The sequence below is a fragment of the Pan paniscus genome, chromosome 19 (assembly GCF_029289425.2).
Source record: "Pan paniscus chromosome 19, NHGRI_mPanPan1-v2.0_pri, whole genome shotgun sequence".
Taxonomy (NCBI): domain Eukaryota; kingdom Metazoa; phylum Chordata; class Mammalia; order Primates; family Hominidae; genus Pan; species Pan paniscus.
Window position 1 is genome coordinate 64,065,554 of NC_073268.2, and position 27,774 is coordinate 64,093,327.

The 27,774-nt window shown below is 43.7% G+C and overlaps 1 protein-coding gene across 2 annotated transcripts in view; it reads right to left on the reverse strand.

Annotated features, from left to right (window-relative positions):
* USP43 (ubiquitin specific peptidase 43) overlaps positions 1-27,774 on the reverse strand; it is an 86,007-nt gene that overhangs the window by 44,112 nt on the left and 14,121 nt on the right. For both annotated transcript variants that reach the window (XM_034942380.3, XM_034942379.3), the window contains exons 3-7: positions 18,786-18,889; positions 10,513-10,605; positions 8,613-8,748; positions 5,276-5,411; positions 2,634-2,769 (exon numbers count right to left, since the gene is read on the reverse strand). In XM_034942380.3, the coding sequence (XP_034798271.2) occupies positions 2,634-2,769; positions 5,276-5,411; positions 8,613-8,748; positions 10,513-10,605; positions 18,786-18,889 (605 nt within the window). The remainder of the gene's footprint in view (positions 1-2,633; positions 2,770-5,275; positions 5,412-8,612; positions 8,749-10,512; positions 10,606-18,785; positions 18,890-27,774) is intronic.

The following is a 27,774-nucleotide window of genomic DNA, read 5'->3' on the forward strand; positions in this document are numbered from 1 at the left end:
GTGACACAAAGCCAGGTAGATGCTGCTGTGTAAACAGATTACTCCAAATGACCAGCTAGCTGGCAAAATCTCTTACTCACAGCAGGGAATAGAGTAAGACAAGCTTGGAGCCAGGGGAAGGCAAGGCAGAGACATAAATCCAGATGACACAACTTTGGTTGGGGTATCGAGAATATTCTCATCACTGGGGATGGTATCCATGTCCCAACATAGTAAGCGCACAGCAGTGAGCTCACGGTGTACAGAATGCTGGGTGAGCCTGCGCCTATGGGCCCTAACTCTGCCGTGGGTACTCCTAGACAAATCACTAGCGACTCACTGCTTCCTGGCCTCGCTGCAGCCTGTGTGAAGACCCAATGAGGTAAGAATGTGAAATTGTTGAATAAAATTGGCTAAAGCAGAACACAAATATGAGGTGATCTGTCTGGACAGGCAAGGGCACTGTGCGTCCATTGTTGTATGGACAGATCGGTTTACTTAATCCATCCTGTACTGTGAGGCATTCCAAGTTTTTATTTAAACAATGCTTGCTTATTGCAGGAACTAGATATAACCTTGGACATAACCTTTGAGCGCACAATTATTCCCTTAGGGTAAAGTTCCAGAAGTAGAAAGTCAAGACTAAAGCTCTTTCTTCCCAAACTGTCCTCCAAAGAAGCCATACCAATTTACCTGATTCCCCGGACTCTGGCCCAGAATGAGTATTATCAATTTCTAAAAATCATTTAACAATCTAAGAGGTTAAGAATAGTATCTTGCTATTGCAACCAGAATTTCTCCCACTACAAATGATGCTGATTTTTTTTTTTTTTTTTTTTTTTTTTTTTTGAGATGGAGTTTCACTCTTGTTGCCCAGGCTGGAGTGCAGTGGCACAATCTCGGCTCACTGCAACCTCCGCCTCCCGGGTTCAAGCAATTCTCCTGCCTCAGCCTCCCGAGTAGCTGGGATTACAGGCGTGAGTCACCATGCCCGGCTACTTTTGTATTTTTAGTAGGGATGGGGTTTCTCCATATTGGTCAGGCTGGTCTCAAACTCCTGACCTCAGGTGATCCGCCCGCCTCAGCCTCTCAAAGTGCTGGGATTACAGGCGTGAGCCACCGTGCCAAGCTGATGCTGAATATTTCAACCTATGCTTGTATTTCTTCTGTGAACTAATGTTCATCTCTGTGGTTCATTTCACCAAGGGTATTTATCTCCTTAATTTTCAAGAGCTGGAAAATTCGAGGATGGACATAAATCCTTCACCTCTCACATGGCATAAATATCTTTCCTCATTTGCCCTTTGCCTTTCAAATTTGCTTTTAGTTTAAATTTTTAAATATATTTAAAACATCAGCCTTTTCCTTTACAGCCTCCTGACTTTGATGTTAAACTAGCCCCCACCCAAGGACATAAATATTCTCCCATGTTGTCTTTATTAATTTATTTTTTATTTTTTATTTATTAATTTTTTTTTGAGACAGTCTCGATCTGTCGCCCAGGCTGGAGTGCAGTGGTGTAATCTCGGCCGACTGCAACATTTGCCTCCTAGGTTCAAGCGATTCTCCTGCCATAGCCTCCCAAGTAGCTGGAACTACAGGTGCGTGCCACCACACCCGGATAGTTTTTTGTACTTTTAGTAGAGATGGGGTTTCACCATGTTAGCCAGGATGGTCTCGAACTCCTGACCTCATGATCCACCCACCTCGGCCATCTTTAAGTTATTTCATGGCTTCCTTTTCTCTAGTTACCTCTCTAGTCAACCTGAAATTTATACGTGTGAATTCATAGCAGGAGTAAAAAGTTGACTATTTAAAATAAAAAGCAACAAAGAAATCAATTAGCCCAGCCTTACTTTTGAACAATTCACTCACTCTGTAGTAATATGAAATATACCATAATACTGACATTATTAAAATATTGTAATACAGGCAGAAGAATATGCAATTAAATCAAACAAAATAGACCAACTATCTGTAAGTATTTATTACATGATAAAAATGATGTATTTCATATTACTAAGAGTTAATGAATTATTCAATAAGTAAGGCTGGGCTAATTGATTTTTAAAAGCTGAGCTAATTAATAATAGTTTAATTATTATTAAATAATCTTTTTGTTTTTACCAGTTTATTATTCAAGATACATTTTTAGAAACATTTTATCCACCTAAATATATCTTAATGTAATTCTGTCTTTTAAACACTTTATTTGGGCTATATAAGAAAGCTATCTGTTTTTGTATATTTGTTATATAACCCATCAATTTCCTGAACCCTTTCCTTACTGCCAATCACTTTCCAGTTCTTGGTTTTCTGGACAGACAACCAAATTATCACCTCTTTTCTTATAGCCAGTTTCTTTTAGCACTGCACCACCTAGGTTTTACAATATAAAATAACAGTGGTGAGGGCAGTAAAAACTGTTCCTCCGATTAATAGGAAGGCCTCTGATGTCTGATGGTTAGGAATGATGACGTTAGCCAAATGCTTAAGGCAGATATTTCTAATCCTCTTAATCAGAAAGGACCCTACTTCTGGCTCCTAGTTTATTAATCTTGGGAATAAATGTTTAATTTTACTCTAGACAGGCTCCCAAGTACAGGTCTACAAATCCCAGACACCACATGAAAAAAGAATAAAGTGAAACATACCTGCTAGCCTGCTGCCCTGACCCCACCAAGTTACAGAAGAGGATTAGCACCTTGCTCTCACTGTGGAGAGAGAGGGAGAATCGCTGGCCCTCACGGGCTGCCAGGCGTGGGGAGGCCGACAGACCCAGTGGATGAGCTAGAAGGGAGAGAATGACATTTGTTCATATTCCTAAAGGAGCTGCTTTCCTGGGTCAGAGCCTTAGCTTCTCTAGTCCCTCTTTCTCTTTGAGCATCTATTAACCACCAATGGGGGGCCACTAGAGGGCTTTAGGGGAGGAGATAATGAGGTTCATGGCATTTGTGCCATCTGACGCCTGGCATACGAACATCAAGAATATGGTAGTGAATTTGCAATTGTGTTCACCCAATAGTTTTTTGTTTGTTTAAGACAGAGTCTCGCTCTGTGCCCCAGGCTGGATGGAGTACAGTGGCACAATCTTGGCTCACTGCAAACTCAACCTTCCAGGTTCAAATGATTCTCCTGTCTCAGCCTCTCCAGTAGCTGGGATTGTGGATGTTCACCACCACGCCCAGCTAATTTTTTTGTATTCTTAGTAGAGATGGGGTTTCACCATGTTGGCCAAGCTGGTCTTGAACTCCTGACCTCAAGTGATCCTCCTGCCTTGGCCTCCCAAAGTGTTGGGATTTCAGGCGTGAGCCACTGCACCTGGCCATCAACCTATAGTTTTAAAACAGGAACAAGAATTTAACTAATATATTTCAAGTCACCTGAAAAATACTCCAAAATAATTTTGGTTGCTTTTATGACTTCATTACAGAGTCCCCAGTTTATCTACTCTCTTAGAAAGCCAACATAAGAAGTATACAGAGATGGGTGAGAATCTTTACCAGTGAGGAAGTAGAGGAATTGGACTAGCCTCCATTTGCAATCAGTTCTGAAATGTTGACTTTCAAGGAAAAGATGTGTCCACCGTGATTGAATTTGAAAGGACAACTTGTTTCACTGGGTTGTAATATAGTCAGTGTCAGTTAATGTCTTGTTCTAGATTCCAATGCCCAGCATCTCCCTGTCAACTCAGAGAACTGCAAACATCCAGTTCCCATAGCCTGCTACCTAGGCTGGCCAAAATGTGGGGCCAGGGTGTAGGAATCATCTGGGGTATAAAGTAACACTGGCACAGGGTCCTTTAAATATGGGCCTTCTGGCCGGGTGTGGTGGCTCACACCTGTAATCCCAGGACTTTCGGAGGCTGAGGCAGGTGGATCACCTGAGGTTAGGAGTTCGAGACCAGCCTGGCCAACACGGTGAAACCCCATCTCTACTAAAAATACAAAAACTAGCCAAGCATGGTGGCAGACACCTGTAGTCCCAGCTACTTGGGAGGCTGAGGCAGGAGAATCACTTGAACCCAGGAGGCGGAGGTTGCAGTGAGCCGAGATCGCGCCACTGCACTCCAGCCTGGGTGACAGAGTGAGAAACCATCTCAAATATATATATATATATATATATATATACATATATATATATATATATATACACATACATATATATATAAAATGTATATTATATATATATTTAGCTATATATAATATATTTAGCTATATATTATATATTTATCTATATTATATATAACATATATTATATAATTATTAAATATATATTAAATATATTAAATAATACATATTAAATATATATTATATACTATATACTATAGTATATAGTATATATTATATACTATATACTATAGTATATAGTATATAGTATATATAATACATTATATATAGTATATAGTATATAATATATAATATATATAATATATTATATATAGTGTATACTATATTATATATAGTATATACTATATATAATATAGTATATACTATATATAATATGGTATATACTATTAGTATATACTATATATTATATAGTATATGTCATATATTATATTATATTATATATGACATATAATATACATTTTATATATATTATATATTATATGTAATAGATAACATATATTTTATATATTACATATAATATATAATATATAATATATAATATATATATGGGTCTTCTTCACTAACTTGGCCAAAATGTATCCTGACCTACAAATAAAAAGGACTGTTAGAAATTGACCATGTTAGCCAGTCTATGGAATAGGAAAAGCAAGCATTAAGAAGTGGAACTATTTTGTTAAAAAGTCATTTAATAAACCTTTAACCATGTACTGCTCAAATTTGTAGACATTTTACTTCACACACAAATCTTGACCCATAGGAATCCTGATGGCAAAGATGACTCCAGCATCTATACCAAATAGTGGTTCTCAAAGTGTGGTTCCTGGACCAGCAGCATCGGCATCACCTGGGAACTTGGTTAGATGTGCAAACTCTTAGGCCCCACCCCAGGCCACCCAAATCATAAACTCTGTGGGTAGGGTCCAAAAATCTGCTTTCACACGCCCTCCAGGTGATTCTAATATTCACTAAGCTTAGTTTTGAGAATACCTGTATTAGGTGAATAATTTTTAATATCAACCATCTGCACACAACGAATGCCAGGGATAATAAGTCTGACTGTTCCAAGTGCTAAAATTGGATGTTTTATGCCTTTGCACCCAAGGAGTATCCTCTGAAACCTGTAACTCATCATAGCCAAATAAAATTGTGCAAAGCACCTGTTATACCTGAGAGAGTCCCCTGGCTGGGTGAGGGAGGAACTTGAAAGGCATACACATTATCTCCCTCTGCGATGGTATTCAGGTCCTCTTCATCAAAGAAAGACCGCTGGAATCCACTGGGATACAGTTCAACCAAGATCACCTGAAATGAGAAAGATCATTTTCCCTCTTGATTTCTGAAAGAGAAATCAACAGATAAGAAATCTAAAAGTGACTGATAGTCAACACCCATTTTTCACCCTTTCCTTCCTTCTAATTGGCTACTTATTTTTAGTAATAAGGCAGCATAGTAGATACAACAATTAGATTGTCCTCAGACATCTCAAGTGCAACAAAAAAAGAAACTGAAAAAAAAAAAAAAAAATCTAAGTTTTATACCCAGCTAAACAAGCATAGAAAAATGACAATAAAATAAAGCCCTCTTCATGTGAACAAAAAGTAAGTGTTTACTACAGAGTGAAAGAATTTCTGAATAGGTTTACTAACCTTTTTCACGTGATTGCATACATAAAAAAATTTTTTACCAAACATTGAAGTAAATAGGAGATGGTTTTGTAGCAGAGTAGAGGGGTGACTACTGTGGGGGCCCTGACTGCCCTAGACCCAACTCTGTTACCCTGATGCTGAAGAAATCAATATCTCAGCACACATAACCTATTCAAGGTACACTGCCTGGGAAGTTCTCGTTAAAAAGATGCATTTTGGGTGCCTGTAGTCCCAGCTACTATGGAGGCTGAGGCAGGAGAATGGTGTGAACCCGGGAGGCGGAGCTTGCAGTGAGCCGAGATCGTGCCACTGCACTCCAGCCTGGGCGACAGAGCGAGACTCCGTCATAAAAAAAAAAAAAAAAAAAAAAAGATGCATTTCAGGGCTGGGCACCGTGGCTCATGCCTATAATCCCAACACTTTGGGAGGCTGAGGAGGGAGGGTCACTTGAGCCCAGGAGTTCAAGGCTGCAGTAAGCTATGATCACACCCCTGCACTCCAGTCTGGGCAACAGAGGAAAACCCTGTCATTCATTCATTCATTCATAAATACATAGATTTCAGGATTTAAAAACCTGAATCAAAGAGAAAACTTGAGTTGTAGGAAGAAATGATGAACCAAAGAAAATGGTAAACATTGGCAAAGGTAAATATTATCAACTATATAAAGCTAAAATATAACTATTATTACTATTACAGTTGGAGGTGGAGAAGGGATTAAAACACTGGACAATAATATCTAAATCAAAAAGGTATAAGGGGATTTAATGCATACCAAGATCCTTGCGTTACATGGGAAGATTGGCTTTAGACTCGTAATTATGCAAGTTGACATTTTAGTAACCACTGAAAGAATGGAAATATAATGTATATATTATATTTACATATACATATTGACATGTACATCAAGTACATCTTCTGGATGTACTTCATCCCAGAAAAGATGAAATAAAGAAAAATTGCTCAATGTAAAAGAATCATCTTCTAAAAGAAAAAGACTGTTCAATCTAAAAATGGGGGGGGAGGGGCGGTACAAAATAGGAAAACAGGGTAAATAGCATAAGATGACATAAATAAATAAGATGACATAAATAAATCCAAATACAGGCCGGGCGCAGTGGCTCACGCCTGTAATCCCAACACTTTGGGAGGTTGAGGCGGGCAGATCACAAGGTCAAGAGATCGAGATCATCCTGGCCAACATGGTGAAACCCCGTCTCTACTAAAAATACAAAAAATTAGCTGGGTGTGGTGATGCATACTCAGGAGGCTGAGGCAGGAGAATCGCTTGAACCTGGGAGGCGGAGGTTGCAGTGAGCCGAGATCATGCCACTGCACTCCAGCCTGGCGACAGAGGGAGACTCCGTCAAAAAATAAATAAATAAAATAGAAAAATAAATCCAAGTACATATATTTATGATTTTATATAACATAAATATAATACACTTGCCAGTTAAAGAAAACAAAGCATCAAAATAGATGACTTTCAGTTTCAGTGGAAATGCCGGTCCCACACTGGCATCCCCAACTGACTCCCATCTCCCTGAACCAACACATCACACCTCTCAAATTCCTGCCAGATTTTTCACACTCTTAATTATTCAAACGCTCCCTCTCATAGACTTCTCCCTTTTGATCTTTTCTTACTGTCACTTTCTCCCCAGGACTCTCACCCACTGTCCCCCTCTCTCTCCGTCTCTTTCAGTAACTCCCCATAGTGCACTTTAGAGTTTACAAAGCAAGATACACACATTTCCCCTGCTATTTGAGAGAGTCATAAATATTCTATGAGGTAGTGATAGAGGTCAGAGGGATTGATTGGGCAGGGGCAGAAAGGAGCCCACTGGGGTGATGGGGAGGCTCTGGAAGCGTGGAGGTTATAGGAATGTAGCTATGAACGTAGAGAAAGCCAGCAAACCACAATCTTCAGATAGGTAGACGTTATTGTATGTGTGGCATGCCTTCCCAACAAGGTTAAAAATATTTTTTGATTTGAAAAAATCCCATGAGATAGTCAGGGAAGTGTCAATTTCCATGTCACAGTTAAGGACACAGAGCCAATCACATACTGTGTCCAGGGTCAGAAACCTAGGGAGCTACTGAATCACCCTGAGGGCCGCTCCCATCCTGCCATGTGGCTTGGCGCCACCACGGCCTCCTCCCTATTCCTCATGAGGGCCCCTCCAGGCACTGTGAATCCAATCGCTTTACCAAGACTCGTTTGAAAAGAAAACAGGTAGAACACAGCCATCCCAGCTTCCGCCAGATGTTCTCTCTCATGTTATACATCCTCAGTTCTCTCAGCAGGTCCTCCTGCTTCATTTACTCTTCCTTTACTGTCCTGGTTTATATTGCCAAGACTGAAAATACACAATGGTGACTTGGGCTATGAAGTCAAACCATCGAAATCCAAATCCTGGCTCAGCCACTTACTAGCTAGTGACGTTGGGCAAGTCACTTAACCTCTCAGGGCTTCTTTATTCCCCATTAGTAAGATGAGGATAATTGTAATGTCTACTTCACAGGATGCCTGTGATTAAATCAGGCATGAATAGAAAGTTCACAGAATAGTGCCCCTCACTTAGCACTTCCTAGGGGTAGCTATTGCTGGAATTATTATGATCATAATTGTCATTGCCTTCTCGGAAGGCAAAGGTGTTCTTTTCTGGTCATTCTGTGTCAATGCAGGGAAAAGTCAAGGCCCAGTCATCCCAGACAGCAGGCATTACTAATCAACCAGAAACCCATGAGTCATACTGGAGTCACCTGGGAACCACAAATTGGCCTAAAGCCTAGACAGCTGGCTCAGTTAGCATTCTATCATCCAATGACCAGGCCCCAGTGCAATTCTATCACACCTCATCTGCAGGGACGCCTCCTTCCTCTGCAACCATCTTCCTCAGGGCTGCCACTGTGCTGAGGATAGGCACGGCCAAGCCAACCCGCAGGAACCGCTGGCTCTTAGAGGGGAAGACCAAGGTGACACTCAAGAACCTGGAAAATAGGAAGGGGCAACACCCTTAAAGGACTGACATGAACTGTGAATGACATTGTTGATAATGGATCAAGGCCAGGTGCAGTGGCTCACACCTGTAATCCTAGCATTTTGGGAGGCTGAAGCAGGTGGATCACCTGTGGTCAAGAGTTCGAGACTAGCCTGGCCAGCATGGTGAAACCCCATCTCTACTAAAAGTACAAAAAAATTAGCTGAGTGTGGTGGCGGATGCCTGTAATCCCAGCTACTTGGGAGGCTGAGGCAGGAGAATCGCTTGAACCTGAGAGGCGAAGCTTGCAGTGAGCAGAGATGGCACCACTGCACTCCAGCCTGGGTGACACAGCAAGACTCCATCTCAAAAAGAAAGAAAGAAAGAAAGATAATGGATCAAGTTCAGCACATAGTTAATCTCCGCTTCCTGGTTGTGTCCCTGTACTTGGTACATTGTCACCAGGTGGCAGGGTAGAGCCAAATCTTCTAAATTACTTTTCCAGAGAATTGGGGGAAAAAGTATTTGATTAAGAATCACCATAGAGATGTCCGATCTCAAGGCTCTAGTTGTTAAATAGATAAGCTTAAACAAAAACAAACTCCAAAGTTTGAAAATTAAAGCAGTCAAGGTGTTTTTTTCAGTACAAATCAACACTACTGATGACATTCTCCTTAATGAGAGTCTCCTTTGGAAATCTCTGCTTCCCCTTCCCACCAGCATATGAAGGCCTACTCTTGCAGCTACTGTTTCTCTTGATCTGTACTCCAATAACTGCCCAAGTCACACAGGTAATTAATTAATAGAGCTGGGATTCGAACCTGGGCCGTCTGGCTCCAGAGTCAGTGGTCTTGACCACTGTGCTGTGCTGTGTCAGGCTGGGAGTCTCAGATCATCACATCTATAAGTTGACAGACATTATCTGATGGTGTCACTGATGATAGACAGCATAAGCCATGTTATAGCATAAGCCAGTAGTTATATTTGTAGTGCAGAAGATCAGCAGCACACAATTTTAGAGCAGAAAGGGAGATTGAGTTGCCAAGCAAGGCCTTCTGAAGATGTTATGTCTTCAGCTGCATCCTAAAGGCAGGGGATGTCAATAGGAAGAGGGTAAGAGAAATGGCACTTAAGGAGGTGGGGAACATAAAGAGGAAATACCTCTCTTCCAATGCCAGAGAAGACACCCCACATAGGAGCTCACCCACATGCCAGGACACTGACATTGGCCATTTGCCTTCCTGGTCACTGCTAAGATTTGGGCTTATTTTTATAGAACTCGGCCCATGGTGCCTGTTACCCAGCCCTACCTCCACTTTTCTTTTTTTCTCATCTTCCCCAAACAACCCTTTTCCTCTTTCTTTGCTCCTTAAAGAAATCTTTTTCCTGCACCTTCTCAAAGAAGAAAATAGATTTTTGAAATTGAAATAAAGCTGGGGGAAAAAAAGCAGGTAGCCACGGATTTTCTCTAGTTTGCCCCTGTCTCACTAAGTGAGACCAATGGGTCCGTGCCAGCTTCTGAATGGGCCACAGATCTAAGTCTGGGAATTGTGCCAAACATTCATAATTCCTTCCTCAGCTAGAGAAGGAACACAGTAACCTTTCACTCTGTCAATTTCAATAGTTGAATGTCATCCAGCTATAAGGCTGGTTTCCAGAGAAATGCTGGCTGAGAAGCAAAGGAGAGAAAATGGCAGGTGTGAGGCCAGAAGGTTCCCCGTAATGAGTAAGGATGGAAGTCAAGTTCACCGGGCAAGCCGCGACACTCACGTACCTCGTCTGGCGCAAGGGGATAGGTAGGGACACACACAGGAAAGGATCAAAGGTGTTGCTCTGTTTCAGGCAGTGGGGACAAGTCAAGGAAGATCTGTGAGGGTGAAGAACAGAGGCGAACGTTTAATCACACGTAAACAATTTGGTGGTAAAATTCAATACAGAATTATCCTTGCATTTCCACTCCCTGTGATTCCACTCGTAGGTACATACCCAGAAGAATTGAGAACAGGTGTTCAAATACTTGTACACAAGTGTTCATAGCTGCTCTATTCACAATAGTTAAGGTGGGAACAACCCAACCGTCCATCAACAGACAAATGGGTAAACAGAATATGATACGTCCACATAGTAGAGTACAACTCAGCCATAGAAAGGAATGAACCCCTGGTCCATACTACAACGTGGATGAACCTTGAAAACAGCACGCTAAGTGAAAGAAGCCAGACATGAAAGCCCACATATTGTACGATCCCGTTTATATGAAGTATCCAGAACAGGTAATGCCATAGACACAGAAAGCAAATTGGTGGTTGCCAGGAGCTGAGGGAAGGGACGATGAGGCTGACTGCTTACTGGGTACCAGGTTTTATTTTGGGGTGATGAAATGTTTAGGAACTAGGAGGTGGTAGCTGCACAACACTGTGAATGTACATGTCACTGATTTGTACGCTTTAGAATGCTTAACTTTATGTTACAGGACTTTCACCTCCGTTTTTTTAAAAGGGAAAAGAATGTTTAGTGACACACATAAATGCACTGAGTATGGGAAGGGAAGCTATAACCCGCCCCTGCCATACAAACCCAGCATGCCAACTTCCAAGCTGAAGGGATCTCAGAACCATCTCTTCCCCTGCTTCTCAGCCTCACTGTGCCCCAGAACCACAGGAAGGCTTTTTTACAAATTCCAATGTCCAGGCCCCACTCCCAGAGATTCTGTTTCAAGGTGGGTAGAGAGGGGTCCAGACATCAAAATCTTTCTAAAATCCTGAGCTTTTAAGCTCCCCAGATGACCCTAGTGTTCACCCATAGTAGAGAATCACTGACGCTGCCTACCCTCCTTATTGTACAGAAGAAGAAACATAAGAAATAGCTCCTTAAAGTAATAACTAACATGGAAATAGCATGTACTAAGAACCAAGCATAATTCTGAGCACTTAGCATAGATGAACCCATTTACCACCCATAGCAACTGATATTATACACATTTTACAGAAGAGAAATCTGAAGCACACAGAGGTTAAGTAATTTGCTGAAGAACACACAGCTCTTAAGTAAGAAAGCTAGGCTCAGTTTCCAGACTCCGTGCTCATATCATTCCTGCGTTCTTTAGTAGAAGTCGGTGAGGTGTCAATTGGTTCAGAGTAGATATATATAATGTTCATTTATATTCTTTCAACTGTTTTAAACTTAATACTCCTTTACTTTAGAATGGATCTCTGAAAGTGAAATGCAACTTTTTTTTTTGTTTTTGGAGACGGAGTCTCGCACTGTCACCCGGGCTAGAGTGCAATGGCGCGATCTCGACTCACTGCAACCTCTGCCTCCCAGATTCAAGCGATCCTCCTGCCTCAGCCTCCTGAGTAGCTGGAATTACAGGTGCCTGCCACCACGCCCGGCTAATTTTTGTATTTTTTTCAGTAGAGACGGGGGATTCACTATGTTGGCCAGGCTGGTCTCGAACTCCTGACCTTGTGATCCACCCACTTCGGCCTCCCAAAGTGCTGGGATTACAGGCGTGAGCCACTGCCCCCGGCTGAAATGCAACTTTTATATTCCACATGTACATACCAATTTTCTTTCTCTTATCATATAATGCACCATAGTCTTCCAAGACACAAGGGATTTCTGCATGCTATGTTACTAATCCTAAAATCTACATTAACTTCACTGAGGACACAGAACAAGACCGCCCTGGCAGTCTGACTCTGAAGTCCATACTCCTAGCACTGTATGACATTACCGGGATAAGTCAGCAAGTAAGCCAAAGCTGGTATCAGAACAGGTTTCCTGAGTCCTTGTGGAAAGTGCCCGTCTCATTTGATTGGTTTTCCACTGAGCAGACAAATAGGAAAATCCAGGGACAAACAGGAACATAAACAGGAGAGTGTCGCCCGAGGCAATCCTGGGTGATCTGCCCATTTAAGTCAGTTATCTTGGATACAACTTATCAGACCATCAACCTGATTATAGGAAACAGGCCCCAGTACTGGACAGTCCATCACTCATGCTGCCTCAGGTCATTTCCCTTTGGGAGACCCATGGTAGTGTTTTTGTTGAAAGCATTGTATCAGACAGTGAACACCAGCCAGCCAGAAATCCAACATTTCTGGGGTCTCCTCTTCCACTGCGTCTCTCCTCCAATCCTTCTCCACCTCTGTCCATCACGTACCTAGGCAAAAAATTGGCCTGAAGGATATACTTGGGTCATTGGGAAATTCCCAAATTCCCATTTCACAAGTATATAAACCAATGAGAGAGAATGTTTTTCATTGACGTCTTCATGCTTTTCAGCCTACCAAAACTATGCTGGGTTGCATTTTTCTTGAAGCATTGCAACACATTAAACTGGTTCAGGAATATGACTTTTACATTGAGCCACCAACTCCTATCAGCTAGCAAGCGATGAGTGGTTTGTAGAAAAAAAATAGAATGGGCAAATTTTATATTGAAAGAATGAAAACAATGGCCAGGCGCAGTGGTTCACGCCTGTAATTCCGGCATTTCGGGAGGCCGAGGTGGGCAATCACCTGAGGTCAGAAGTTCGAGACCAACCTGGTCAACATGGTGAAACCCCATCTCTACTAAAAATACAAAAATTAGCCGGGCGTGGTGGCAGGTGCCTGTAATCCCAGCTACTTGGGAAGTTGAGGCAGAAGAATCACTTGCACCTGGGAGGCAGAGGTTGCAGTGAGCTGAGATCGCGCCATTGCACTCCAGCATGGGTGACAAGAGCAAAACTCTGTCTCAAAAAAATAAAAATAAAATAAAGAATGAAAAAGTATAATGTTTTCATAATAAACTATAGGAAAGATGTCAAATACATCCACGTGTCAAAGGTTCAGAAATCAGGACAGACTGATGTGACAAACAGATCTGAAGAAGATGGAGAGGCAGCTTCACTTTTACAAAAAGTTCTGGCCATGTTACCAGGCTAGAGCAATACCCCTATGTGGCCTGATGGATGCCTCCATTCTCCCCATTCCCTCCAGGACATTCACAGTCCTGCCCTGTTGTCTCACAAGTGCACTCAAGGGGAAAAGGAACAGAAAATCACCCCACTGCCTTTCAATGTTCACAGGCCCATTTCCCTAAGGTATTCATTCTCCTTGTCAAATTGCTTCTGTTAACAAAGCTAATCCCGTCAGTGCTATTAAAACTCAGGGCTGCGGTTTGCTTTTCCACCTGCTGCAAACACCCACCAAAGAGCCCCAGGCTTTGCCCCTGAATTTCTTGTCACTCTGCCCTTTAACTGCTGCCAAATACACACACATCTTTCACCTCAAACCCAGTCCACTTTACCTGCTCACTGAACAGTGGATCTGACGTCTATGCAAACAACAGTAATTATGCCAATACGTAAGCAAGATCTCACCTTTCCAAGATCTGTTCTGAGGAAGCCTTCAAAAACATCCTTAGACTTTCTGTGGATAAAGGCTATGAAGGACACGAAGAATTTGTGCGCACACACACACACACACACACACACTCCCTCCTCCAGCCAAAACTCCAACATAGCCACAATCGTTGGTCATTAGACTTGCAGACATTTTTAGACTGTGATGATAATCACATAGAATAACTAAATATCTTTGCTATAGTCCAGGATCTTCGGTACTCTAGTACTGGAGGTTCCTTTTCTCTCCCCTAGCCAAAGTCAAAAACTCAGCCCCTTAAAAGGGGTTTAAGGGAAGATGCCTCTGAATTAACCCATAATAACATCCATCTCTCAATTACATCAAGAAGGCTGATGCCATCCCAGGCAAGCCCTCCCCAGGGAGAGGAAGCCAGGAGAGAGTCAGGGACAGCAGGAGACGCCAGCCGGGCACTTCCCCCACTGACCACTGCAGAAAACCACCCCTCAGACCTCAAGGCATCCCTGACGACACCTTGTCTTTATCAGCAGGCACAAAGCTGGCATTTTTAGCCATTGCCAGTTCATCTTTAGCGTGAACACCTCGCCTCTTACTCATCATGCTATAGGAAAAAATACCCAAAGGGCATTGATGGTCCTTAATATCCAATCAGCTCAAATGTCACTTCCTCGGAAGTCCTCCCCACCCCCAATTCATCCCACGCCAAGTCAGGCACGTACTTCAAAGCACCCTCGATTTTTCCTCCAAAGTACTCACCAGTTATAATCATAGAAAAACCCAAGAGTCACCCTAGAGTCTCACCTCTCCCTTAGTTCCTCTACCCCTCACCCCGTTAGCAAGACTGGGGTGAGGGTTGTGGGGTGGAAGGACTAATGGAAAGATGCTGACTCTCCATCCAAAAACATACTCCAAACCCCTCCACTTCCCTCCATCTCTACCGCCACCTCTGCAGTTCCAACCACCATTGCTCTCCCACTGGGACCACAGTGGCACCAACTGTTGCTCCTGCCTCCTCTTGCCTCCCTGCATTGCTCATAAAAAGCAGTTGCCTCTGGGCCAGGTGCAGTGGCTCACGCCTGTAATCCCAGCACTTTGGGAGGCCGAGGCAGGTGGATCACTAGAGGTCAGGAGTTCAAGACCAGCCTGGCCAGCATGATGAAACCCCATCTCTACTAAAAATACAAAAATTTGCTGGGCATGGTGGCACACGCCTGTAGTCCCAGCTACTTGGGAGGCCGAGGCAGGAGAATGGCTTGAACCTGGGAAGCAGAGGTTGCAGTGAGCCGAGACTGTGCCACTGCACTCCAGCCTGGGTGATAGCATAAGACACCGTCTCAAAAAAAAAAAAAAAAAAAAAAAAAAAAAAAAGCAGTCACCTCTGAAACTAATGAACTAGATCACTCCCTCCTTTAACTCTGCAGTGTCTTCCTGTGCCCTTGAGACTAAAACCCGCACACTTGGACTGAAAACCTGCCCTACCAGGTCCCCACCCACCTCTCCAGCCATCTCCAGCGCATGCCTGTAATCCCAGCTGCTCTACTCACTCCTTGGCAGCTACCTTGGGCTTTCCATTCCTTGAACCTGCCAGGATTATTCCCACTGCTGGCCCTTTGCCTGTGCTGTGTCCTCTGCCTGGAATACTCTGTGCCCAGTTATTAAAATGGTAGACTCCTTGTCACTCTGTTTTCAGCTCCGAAAAGAAGCCTAGTCCCTGCCCGCCTTATGGAATGTGGGCCACTTCCCCACCTCCCAAGTGCTTCCTTATCTTTCTGCTGATGGCTATCACAGGTTGTTGTTTACTTGTACATTATCTAGCATTCCCTCAGGTAGAATGTGAGCTCCCTGAGAACAGGGGCTGAGTCTTGTTCACAGCACCTGCAAGACAACCCAGCACGCAGTAGGGCATGAATGAAATATCTAAAGAATCAACAAGGATTCAGCCAGGAGTTCTACTCCTCATGGTAACTATTGGACCAAGCACATTAGCAGGCACTTGAATATTTGAAAGAAGGAAGAAGAGTATGTGGACGAGAGGGGAAATGAATAGAGAAATAGGTGAATTAATTGTACAACGACACAGATGAATTCGACCTGCTGGCGATGATCAGTGATCTCTCCCCTCTCTCTAACATGCCTTCACCTTATACTCCCCTTTCCCTTGTTCTAAATGTTCTTCTTTCTCTTTCTCTATGCTTTTCCTCTGTCTCCTTATTTTTGGTTCTAGCACCCTCTGCGTTGGGCACCTGAAGAGGAGACAGATGCCCGGCCGGGCGTGGTGGCTCAGGTCTGTAATCCCAACACTTTGGGAGGCCGAGGCAGGTGGATCACAAGGTCAGGAGTTCGAGACCAGCCTGACCAACATGGTAAAACCCCATCTCTACTAAAAATTAAAAAAAAAAAAAAAATTAGCCAGGCATGGTGGCACGCACCTGTAATCCCAGCTACTCAGGAGGCTGAGGCAGGAAAATCACTTGAACCCGGGAAGTGGAGGTTGCAGTGAACCAAGATCGTGCCATTGCACTCTAGCCTGGGCGACAGAGGGAGACTCTGTCTCAATAAATAAATAAATAAATAAATAAATAAATAAATAAATAAATAAGACAGATGCCCTACAAGCGGCTTTCATGGCCAGTAGCTTTCAAGGCTGGTGACCACAAAATCTAGGTTTCCTCTCTGCATACCTCCTGGAGAGTTACCACATCCCTCAGGAAATGAGCAAGGCTTTCTTCAGGCATGACAGAGAAATCTGAGCTCATAGAGGTGAGATCCTCTTCACCCTGTATACTAAACAACCTCAAGCAAGCAGGAACGAAGAGCCCGCAGTCATCCCGGCTGTTTCTTCAGGGTCCCTGTCCCTGGTGATGCAGAGTGTGAGAGAACTTGTCAAGTGCTATAGATTTTTCTTCACCAGTGGAAAGCAGCTTAGTTTCAAAGACTATTTGGTCTTCCTAAATAAACAATCAGCCTCTAAAGACAGTAATTATATCCTATTTATCTTTTCAGTGGTTATTGAATATAACACGAATCCTAAATCAGGATAGTTTCCGGGCAGTTTTAAGTGACCTCTTGCTGTGCAAACACAAAGAATACAAATGCCCAAAAAGTATGGAAGTAAATGGCTATAAGCAAGGAAATTCTAGAAGACTGAATAATTATGTCCTTGTTTGAAGAGAAGTCAATAAGAGAAGAAAACCATCTGGAGACCTCCAAAAAACCACTGCAGAGAAATGCAAAGGAAATATTATCCAGACAACTCGGAGAAAAGCATGGCTTTGAAATGATTTAGTGCAACATCCAGAAGAAAAATACAAAAAACTTGTTTTGGTATCCATCATAGAGAACAGAGTTTCTGTGAAATTGAAGGAGCAGCAGAGACTCACAGTGAATGAACAAGGTTAGCTGGAAAAACAGAAAAATTGCAAAGAAAGCAAAAAGGCAGGACTTGTGCTTTAGACATATTTCAGGGGACAAATCCTGGTTCTGCCACTTATCATGTGTCCGTAGAAAAAGCCCAACTTCCCAAATTTTAATACTCATCCCCTGAGACTTTTGTAAGGCTTAAAATATATATAGACACACACACACATATAAACGCATGAATATATATATTGGCAACACACAGACACACGTGCACGCACACACGCACAAACACATATACACACACAGGCAAGCATCTTACTTAGAGGAGTCTCTCTGTAACCAATGGCTTCCTCGTCTAAATCCTGACCACTGTGCTCATTCCCACCTTTAAGCTTGCATTTGTTCTTGTTGACTATCTTCCTACCCATTCGTACTTCTATTCATCCTGCAGAGGCCAACAAAAGGCACACTTCCTCTGAGAAGCCCATGGGGTTTTCTCCCCTCTCTGACCTTTCACTGCTGTCAGTGCTTTCACTGAACATTATAATATTGAAACGATTCTGCCTTGTATGAATCTCTGCACTTTCACATATAAAAGCTCAAAGAGAACACATACTTTCTGAAGTCAAAGGCTGGATAACTTTTTTTATTGTTTGTTTATTTATTTATTTACTTTTTTTTTGAGATAGAGTTTCACTCTGTTGCCCAGGCTGGAGTACAGTGGTGCGATCACGGCTCACTGTACGCCAGCCTCGATCACAGCCTTGACCTCCTGGGCCCAAGCAATCCTCCTATCTCAGCCTCCCGAGTAGCTGGGACCACAGGCACGTGCCACACCCGGCTAGGTTTTGTTTTGTTTTTTTTTTTTTTTGGTACAGATAGGGTCTCCCTATGTTGCCCAGGCTGTACATACATTTTTATATCCTCCATAATGCTTGGAACTCTTGAGCTCAGAATGACTTGTTAAGTTGGGCTCTCTGGAGAGAGAACAAACAGGAAGGGTCTCTCCAACTTCAGAGTGACTGCTTGCTAGTGAGATCCCAGCTCACATTTACCTTCTGTGGAATCAACCTCTTATCACCCCTCCTTCAAGTAAGGTGGAGAGCTCAGAAGCCAAGAAGAAGGAAAAGAAGAAATACTGAAGGTCAGAGACAACAGGAGTGTGTGCTTAATCAGGATTTATAATGGGAGAGAGAAGGGTGTTTGTGGTTTTGTTGTTTTGAAATCTCAGGGTAAATCTGGCAATGGGAGACTGGTTACCAGGAATTGAGTCTGCGGAGCCCTCGGGTGATACATTCTAAACACATCCCCATCTTACCTATATTGTGCTTGAAAGTGGCTTTGCACAAAGCTTTGACCTAGAGGAAGCTGAGCTGATGGTGACAGGCAGTTCTCAGAGGTTTTAGTGGCTTCAGGCGGAAGCTGCAAAGAAATGAGGAAAGGAAGCCAGATTAGATACACCTCTCATCACTCAACTGCTTCCAGACCACTGAGCCCATGCTTCCTCCTGGGCCCGCATCATCCCTTTCTGGGCCTCTGTAGAGTCTCAACCTTCAGTGCTGCCTTTACCATAACTCAAGGCTCTTTCAATCCCCTGACCTCCCAAATTCTCTGGGACAAGAAGTGTGTGTGCATTAAAAGAGCAAACCTGAGCCTGAACCTTGGCGGATGCTCGCTCATTCTCACCAGCCTCACCCGTTCCCCCTGGATGGACGGCCCTGTGCGTTATTTCTGTCCCACTCGGCTTCAATGTCTAGATGCCTCTCGTATATTTATTGGGTGGGCTTGCCATCACCTCAAACGCATCCACACCAAATCTCTCCACCTTCCACCTGCCTGCTAAATCATTCCTGCCCACATTTTCTCAGGAGTCAGTTTCACATGAGTATTCTCTTTTGCAGGCAAATGAGGCTTTTCGTTTTTCAATTTGGTACACAAGCTTCCTTCACTCCGTCCATCATTCCTGCTGTCCTTTGCATTCCCCTTGCATTTCCTTGTTTCCTGTGGCTGTGACAGCAAATTATCACAAACTGGGGGCTGTAAACAATAGCTTACTCTCTCACAGTTCTCACGAGCAGACATCCAAAATCAGTATCACTGCACTGAAATCAAGGTGTTGGCAGGGCCGCACTCCCTCCGGAGGCTCTAGATGAGAGTCTGTTCCTTGACTCTTTCAACTCTGGTGGCTGCCGGCATTCCTTGGCTTGTGACCACATCACTCCAGTTTTCAAGCCTAGCATCTTCAACTCTCTCTCTGCTCTGTCTTCACATAGCTTTCTCCTGTGTGTGTCTCAAATCTCCCCCAGCTTCTCTTTCACAAGAACACTGGTAGTGCATTTAGGGCCCACTGGGATAATCCAGGTTAATGACCCCAGCTCAAGATTCTTAATCACATCTCCAAAGTCTTTACCATAGAAGGTAATGATATAATTTGGCTGTGTCCCTACCCAAATCTCATCTTCAATTGTAATCCCCACAATCCCCACATGTCTAGAGAGAGACCTGGTGGGAGGTGATTGGATCATGGGGGCGGTTCCGCCATGCTGTTCTCGTGTTAGTGAGTGAGTTCTCATGAGATCTGATGGTTTTATAAGGGGTGCTTCCCCCTTTGCTGCTCACTCCTCTCTCTCCTGACACCTTGTGAAGACGGTGCCTGCTTCCCCTTCCACCATGACTGTAAGTTTCCTGAGGCCTCCCCAGTCATGTGGAACTGTGAGTCAATTAAACCTCTTTCTTTTGTAAGTTACCCAGTCTCAGGTATTCCTTTATAGCAGTGTGAAAACAGACTAATACAGACAACATCTACAAGATGCAGCGATTAGGACCTCATATCTTTGGGGGTCATTTTTTAGCCTATCTCACCTCAGGGCTTCTGTGTGCCCTAATGCCACCAAACTCCTCTGGACCCCTACCCCTTCCAAAATGAGTTATATGACCTTTCTAGTTTCCCTAAATTTATTCTTCACCTCCTGCCCATTCCCTACCACACATGGGACACAATATTTTGATTAAGGCCCTGTTATGCCAAAATTTCTGCCCTGGAAGAGGTCTGTCCCTAAGGGCAATCCCAGAATCAAAGCCACTCATAATATAACGCTATTTAGTAAAATATAAACGTACCTATATAAATATTGACTGGGCGCGGTGGCTCACGCCTGTAATCCCAGCACTTTGGGAGACCAAGGTGGGCGGACCATGAGGTCAGGAGATCAAGACCATCCTGGCTAACACGGTGAAACCCCACCTCTACTAAAAATATAAAAAATTAGCTGGGCGTGGTGGCGGGCACCTGTAGTCCCAGCTACTCGGGAGGCTGAGGCAGGAGAATGGCGTGACCCCGGGAGGCGGAGCTTGAAGTGAGCCGAGATCGCGCCACTGCACTCCAGCCTGGGTGACAGAGCGAGACTCCGTCTCAAAAAAAAAAAAAAAAAATCTATGCAAGGCCCCACATCAAATATGCCCTAGAGCAGCACCTCTCAACTTTTTCATCATCACTCCCCCCATGGAGTCTTTTTAGACAATTTTTCCTAACATTTCCACCATGAAACTTGAATACCATAGATACATCGTGCATGTGTCTATATATACCTTTAGAAGAACAGGCAGGCAGTGAGGTGTACGTAAAGACCTGGGTGACATTAGGGGTAAATGTTGAAGGATTTTAGAAAGCAGACGACAGAACCAGGCAAAAGAAACATATGTGAAGCGTCTTGGGTAAGGTGTGCAATTTACTTCAAAGTACATCCAAGAAAATAAGATGAGGGGAAAAAAAGATATGAGTAATGAGTGGATAGAGAGACAGATGGGTAAATGTGTGATAAAGCAAATTTAGTACAACGTAAGTTGTAGAATCTAGGTGATGGGGAGGAGTGTTTACTGCATAATTAATTCAACTTTTGCATATGTTTGAAATTTTTCATAATAAAATATTGAGACAAGTTATGAGTGCTCAAAATGGTCATTCTTATATGTCCTAATATTTTATGACACCCAGTTTCCCTAGAATACAGGAAGTGCAAAGGGAAGTAGAAAACAGGGCTGGAAAGTGAGTCTGGTGCCACAGTGGGTGGGGGCTTCTATGTCCTAAGAGAGACTACCTGGCTCAGTGAACAGCATGGTACCAGGGTCAAGAATGTCCAAATCAGGCTGGGCACAGTGGCTGACACCTGTAATCCCAGCACTTTTGGAGGCTGAGGCCGGTGGATCACCTGAGGTCAGAAGTTCAAGACCAACCTGGCCAATATGGCGAAACCTCATCTCTACCAAAAATACAAAAAATAAGCCAGGCGTGATGGCAGGCACCTGTAATCCCACATACTCAGGAGGCTGAGGCAGGAGAATCACTTGAACCCTGGAGGCAGAGGTTGCAGTGAGCCGAGATTACGACACTGCACTCCAGCCTGGGCAACAAGAGCAAAACTCCATCTCAAAAATACAAACAAACAAAAACAAACAAACAAAAGAATGTCTGGGTGGGCGCAGTGGCTCACGCCTGTAATTCCAGCACTTCGGGAGGCTGAGGCGGGTGGATCACCTGAGGTCAGGAGTTCAAGACCAGCCCGGCCAACACGGTGAAACCCCGTCTCTACCAAAAATACATAAATTAGCCAGGCATGGTGGCGCACATCTGTAATCCCAGCTACTTGGGAGGCTAAGACAGGAGAATCGCTTTAACCTGGGAGGCAGAGTTTTCAGTGAGCTGAGATCACACCACTGCATTCCAGCCTGGGTGACAGAGCAAGGCTCCGTCTCAAAAAAAAAAAAAAGAACATCCAAATCCCCACATCGGTACTTGACTACAAGTTACTCGACTGCTCTGATCCAGCTAAAAAAGTTACTTAATCTCTTTGCTCCATGATTTCTCAACTATAATAAAGGGATAATGACAGTACCTGTCTGATGGGGATGCTCTGAGTATTTAAAGAGTTATATATATAAAACACAAGGCTGAATACGGTGGCTCACGCCTGTAATCTCAGCACTTTGGGAGGCCGAGGTGAGTGGATTACTTGAGGTCAGGAGTTCGAGACCAGCCTGGCCAACATGGTAAAATCCCGTCTCTACTAAAAATACAAAAATTAGCCGGGTGTGGTGGTGCACACCTGTAATCCCAGCTACTCAGGAAGCTGAGGCAGGAGAATTGCTTGACCCCAGGAGGCGGAGGTTGCAGTGAGCTGAGATCACACCACTGCACTCCAGCCTGGGCAACAGATCAAGACTCTGCCTCAAAAAAAAAAAAGAGATCATATATACAAAACACTTAGAACCATGTCTGGTACAAAGCACAGTGTAGGTGGCAGTTGTTATCACACAAGGAGGAGTACCTGATGAGTTTTGAACTCAGATGGTAGCAACATGCTCGGAGAGATGCTTTAACTTGGCAGCTACTGACTCCCAGATGAAGAAGTACAAATTTGGAGGTTAGGACACAGATTAGGAGGCTCAAGGGTTCAGGAAACAACAGGATAAGGTAGAACAGGAGACATGAAGATGAAAAGGAGGGATGGATTCAGGACACCTGTGGACGTAGCTCACCACTCAGCCCCCGACTGTGGGAGTGGAGGAACGTGATCAACTCCAAGGATCCAGTCTGGTGCTTGGAGAACCCCCGTTCCATTCACAGAGAGGTAAAGTCAAAAGGAGACGTGGGTTTGGGATGGGCATGCTGGGTTTGAGGTGACTCAATATCCAGGCAGAGACATTCATGACAAATAGGGGAAGGGCACTTGGAGGAGGTAACTTGGATGCATAGCGGACCCTAGCCTATTTTGACTGCCCCGTATCCACTACTCCTCCTTTGGTAGTAGCAACCCCTGTTTTGGAACCCTGAATCCAGTCCATGCATGGGGAGGGCTCTTTAATCAGGGGTCCTGCCCTCACCTACCAAGGGATGGGCCCATGACCCAAGCAAGCCACACTGAGATATTCCTACTCTGAACGTGAATCATGAACAGAGTGGCCAAAGGCTGAAAACATTTTTGTGGGCTGTGCTGTCCAGGGAAGAGAATGGAGCAGTTCCTGCTGCTGAGATACCCTCACAGCTGCCTGATTCTTGACAGTTCCAAGCTGGTCCTTCAGCTTTCCCTGTCATTGAGCGTGGGGCTCCTTGGCCTCCTCCTAAGTTCCCTTCTTGTTGGAGTCAGCTCAGGTCGGTTGCTGTTGCTTGCAACCCAAGAATTCCATGGGTTCAATGACACTGAACAGCACTGGGAGAGGCTATGGACAGGATCACCCAGGGAAGGGCATGGAGAAAGAAAATCCTGAAAGAGGCTGGAGTGAGGGGCAGCAGGGGGTCATTCACAAAGCATGGACAACGAGGTCAAACACGCTGGCTCTGCTCTGTTAGCTGAATGACAGCCTCTCTCTCTGAGTCTCACTCTACATCTAACACATCAATTTCATGGAACTACCATTAAAATCACAAAGGATGACCTGCACGGTGGCTCACACCTGTAATCCCAGCACTTTGGGAGGCCAAGGTGGGAGGATTGCTTGAATCCAGGAGTTTGAAACCAGCCTGGACAACATAGTGAGACCTTGTCTCCACAAAACTAAAAAATTAACCAGGTGTGGTGGTGCATCCCTGTAGTCACAGCTACTTAGTGGGGGGCTGAGGCAGGAGGATTGCTGGAGCCCAGGAGGTCAAGACTGCAGTGAGCTATGATCACTCCACTGCACTCCAGCCTGGGCAACAGAGTGAGGCCCTGTCTCAAAAAAATAAATAAATAAAAATAAACAAAATCCCAAGAGGTGACATGTATTGTGTATCTTCCCTGCACATAGTCAGTGTTTAATATATGTCAACTTCCTTATCTTCTCCCCAGCCTCATCCCCTACTTAATTCTGCAAGAGCGGCATTTTCTGGAAAGCAAACTGACAAAAAGATTGTGTTAGGGTTTCTAACAGGGTAATAAAAATGTGCCCTCTTTGCAGGATGAAAACATTTGAGGATCAGTAAATTAACAGAAAAGAAAGCGGCCCTTATGGTTTTTATTCCAGTTTCAAATAAATCTAGCTACATAGCTTTCCTATGTCTTAAAAACAGAAATAACCTCAAAGAGAAAAAAAATCAGAGTTTCACAGAGGACAGTGGCTTTCCTTCTAGGAAAGGGAAAATGAAGTTTCACGCCGGATAATCCCAACAGCTCTGTTCTCTACCTTCAAGCGTACACAGCCGGTCCTCCGCAGGCAGCCCAATTTTCTGAGAGCAAATTTGAGGAGAGGCTTTGACCCCAGACAGAGAAAGAGATCTTTTCTGGTTTCAATCAGGTCAAACCAAGGGCGGGGTAAGCTCCTCTCTCTAGCCAATAGCCACCCCCTGGTCTTGCCTGGCTGGTCTACTCCTAACATGCCTGGCCCCTTAAGGAACAGGAAGCAGCTGGAGAGATCAAGGCCGGGGAGCGAGGGGCAGAGGGGTCTGGAATCAGGCTGGGCCCTGTCAGTCACATAGGAGTCTGAATTTTGTTCTACGTGCTATTGGAATCCAGTGGGGGAATTTAAGCAGAAGAGGGACAAGCTCTTATTTCCTTTCTATCTAGTGGTGGTGTGGAGTATATTGCAATGGGACATATTCAAAATTGGAAAACCAATTATGGCTGCTTTTACTTGTGTCTTGAAGTTGTTAAAAAGAATTATTGGTCGGGCGTGGTGGCTCACACTTGTAATCTCAGCACTTTGGGAGGCCAAGGCAGGCGGATCACGAGGTCAGGAGTTCGAGGCCAGCCTGGCCAACATAGCGAAACCCTGTCTCTACCAAAAATACAAAAATTAGCCAGGCATGGTGGCACACACCTGTAGTTCCAGCTACTCAGGAGGCTGAGGCAGGAGAATCTCTTGAACCTGGGAGGTGGAGGCTGTGGTGAGCCAAGATCACGCCACTGCACTCCAACCTGGGCAACAGAGCAAGACTCCACCTCAAAAAAAAAGAATTATTGCCAGGCCTTCTTGGCTTAAATAAACACAATATTATCTTAAAGAAAGGTCTGGGGGTGGTGCACCAGAGCAAGAAACAAAGGTTCTAGAGCAGTAGCTCTCAACTGGGTTAGGGGAATGGTGATTTTGTCACCATCCCCATTCCCATCCCAGGGGACATTTGGCAATCTCTGAAGACATTTTTGGCTATCACAAATAGTCAAATGCCTAGTCTAGATGCCTACTAGACTGGCATCTAGACTGGCATCTACTAATGCTACCATGAACAGGACAGCCGTTCTCAGAAAAGAATCAAACGGCCACAAACATCCAACAGTGTTGAAGTTAAGGAACCCTGTTACAGAGTTGAGTTTGCTGGATTTGGGTCCTAGTTCTCTCACTTAATAACTGTGTGACTTGGGGCAAGTTACTTAACCTCTCGGGGATCTTCTCCACCCTTAAGCCCAATCAATGCCTTTTCCTGCTACCAAGAGATAGAAAAGGAAAATTGAAAGGCTATCTATCCTACCTACCTTACAAGTAGGAAGACCTGCCTGGTACAGCCAGGGAGAGGAGAGGGTAAAAAAAGCAGGATAAGAGGGCTTTTCCTATGCAGCCAGCAGAAAGAGGTACCACCTATTTCTAAGTCTCCTCCCTCCCGCCATGGGAAATTGAGAAAGCATGAGGAAAGGTTTCGGAAAAGGAATCCAGAACACTGGCTTTGAAATAGACAGAGCCAGGTTCAATTCTATCTCCACCAAGTAGAAGTTGAGTGACCTTGAGCAACTTAACCTAAATTTCCATTAACTGTAAAATAGGAGTTATCCTTATAATAGTAAAGCATGATAACTAATTTAGTCAATCACTTCAAGAGTTTATTGTCTACTCTGTGTCAGGTAGAGAAATAAATTGTGCAAAGCATCAAGTTACACCCCGGCACATAACAAACATTCGATAAACAGTATCTTTTTAAAAAATATATCCTTCTGATTTCAAAATGTGTTCACTATAAACTTGTGGAATACACAGTATAGTAGACATATGTTTATCTGCTCAGCATTCCTTTCTTTGGGGAAGCAAACTGTTCCATTTCTATAAAAGCTCTCCTTGGCCCACGTTCACCCCCACAGGCATGCAACCCAGCTGCACCCAATTAGAATATTCCATTCTTCTGGCCACATGCCCAGGAATGGACATGTGAACCAAGCTGAGACAATCAGACTCTTCCCTGGGCTTTTTCTGGAATCCCAAGCTCTAAAGACTACATGAGCATTGCAGAAGGCCATCTTGTTACCATCTGGGCAGAGACAGTCTGAAAATGGAGCCAGAGACAAGGGATAGAGACATAGTCAAAGACCTGTTGACGTGATCTGAGTCCCTGGATCCAGCCCTACCTGAAGCTGGTTTGACCCTTGGACTCACAAGTTATAAAAGTCAATAAATGCCCTTTCCTCAAGTGAGACTAAGTTAAATTTCTGTCACAACGAAAAGGGGTCCGAATAAGATAAACAGGAAATCATGGTAAGTAAAAGAAATCACCCCTAATCTCAAAACCCAGAGAAACCACCATGACTTTTGAATGTGTGGTCCTCCCAGGTTTTACTGTGGTGATTGTTTGCTTTGTTTCATTTGTATGTTTTGGGAATGACTGGGGTGATTATTTTTAAAATATGAAAATAGGTTTTCAAACCAGACCCCCCCCCCCAAGGCTTGAATCCTGACTCTGTCCTTTACTTAGCTGTGCGGCTTTAGAAGGTTACCCAATCTCTCTGATACATGGAACATATATAGTTATGTTCTCCTTTTCTTAAAGTTGTAAGTTGACATTTTAAGTGAGAAAAAAAAATAGAAAGGTAACAGTTGGAAAACATAAAGGAAACAGACAAATTTAAGGAAAAAAAAGACTAAGCTTCCTGCACCGTTCATTCTTTATTACGCTGGAATGACGGGCTCCAAGCAAACACTTGAAGGGAATGGGAAGGTGATGGTTGAAAGATCTAAGCACTTTCCAAGGGTTTTTTTATTTGATTAATGAAAAGAATGAGAATAATGTTTCCAGATTTAAAACAAAACCAAAAAACTGGTAAAACAGTTCTCATGGCTGCAACCGGATCAGCCATGTGATACATCAAAAGGTATGTGTTATTGATTAATTATCAAAGCTCATGAAACTTTATTTCTATTACAGCAGATTATTCGTGGATGTTGTTAAAATAACTTTGCTCACTCATCGATATGGAATTATCAAAGCTCATGAAACTTCTCTTCTATTACAGCAGATTATTCACAGATGTTGTTAAAATAACTTTGCTCACTCATTGACATGGTTTGGCTCTGTGTCCCCACCCAAATCTCATCTCAAATTATAATCCCCATAATCCCCACATGTGGAGGGA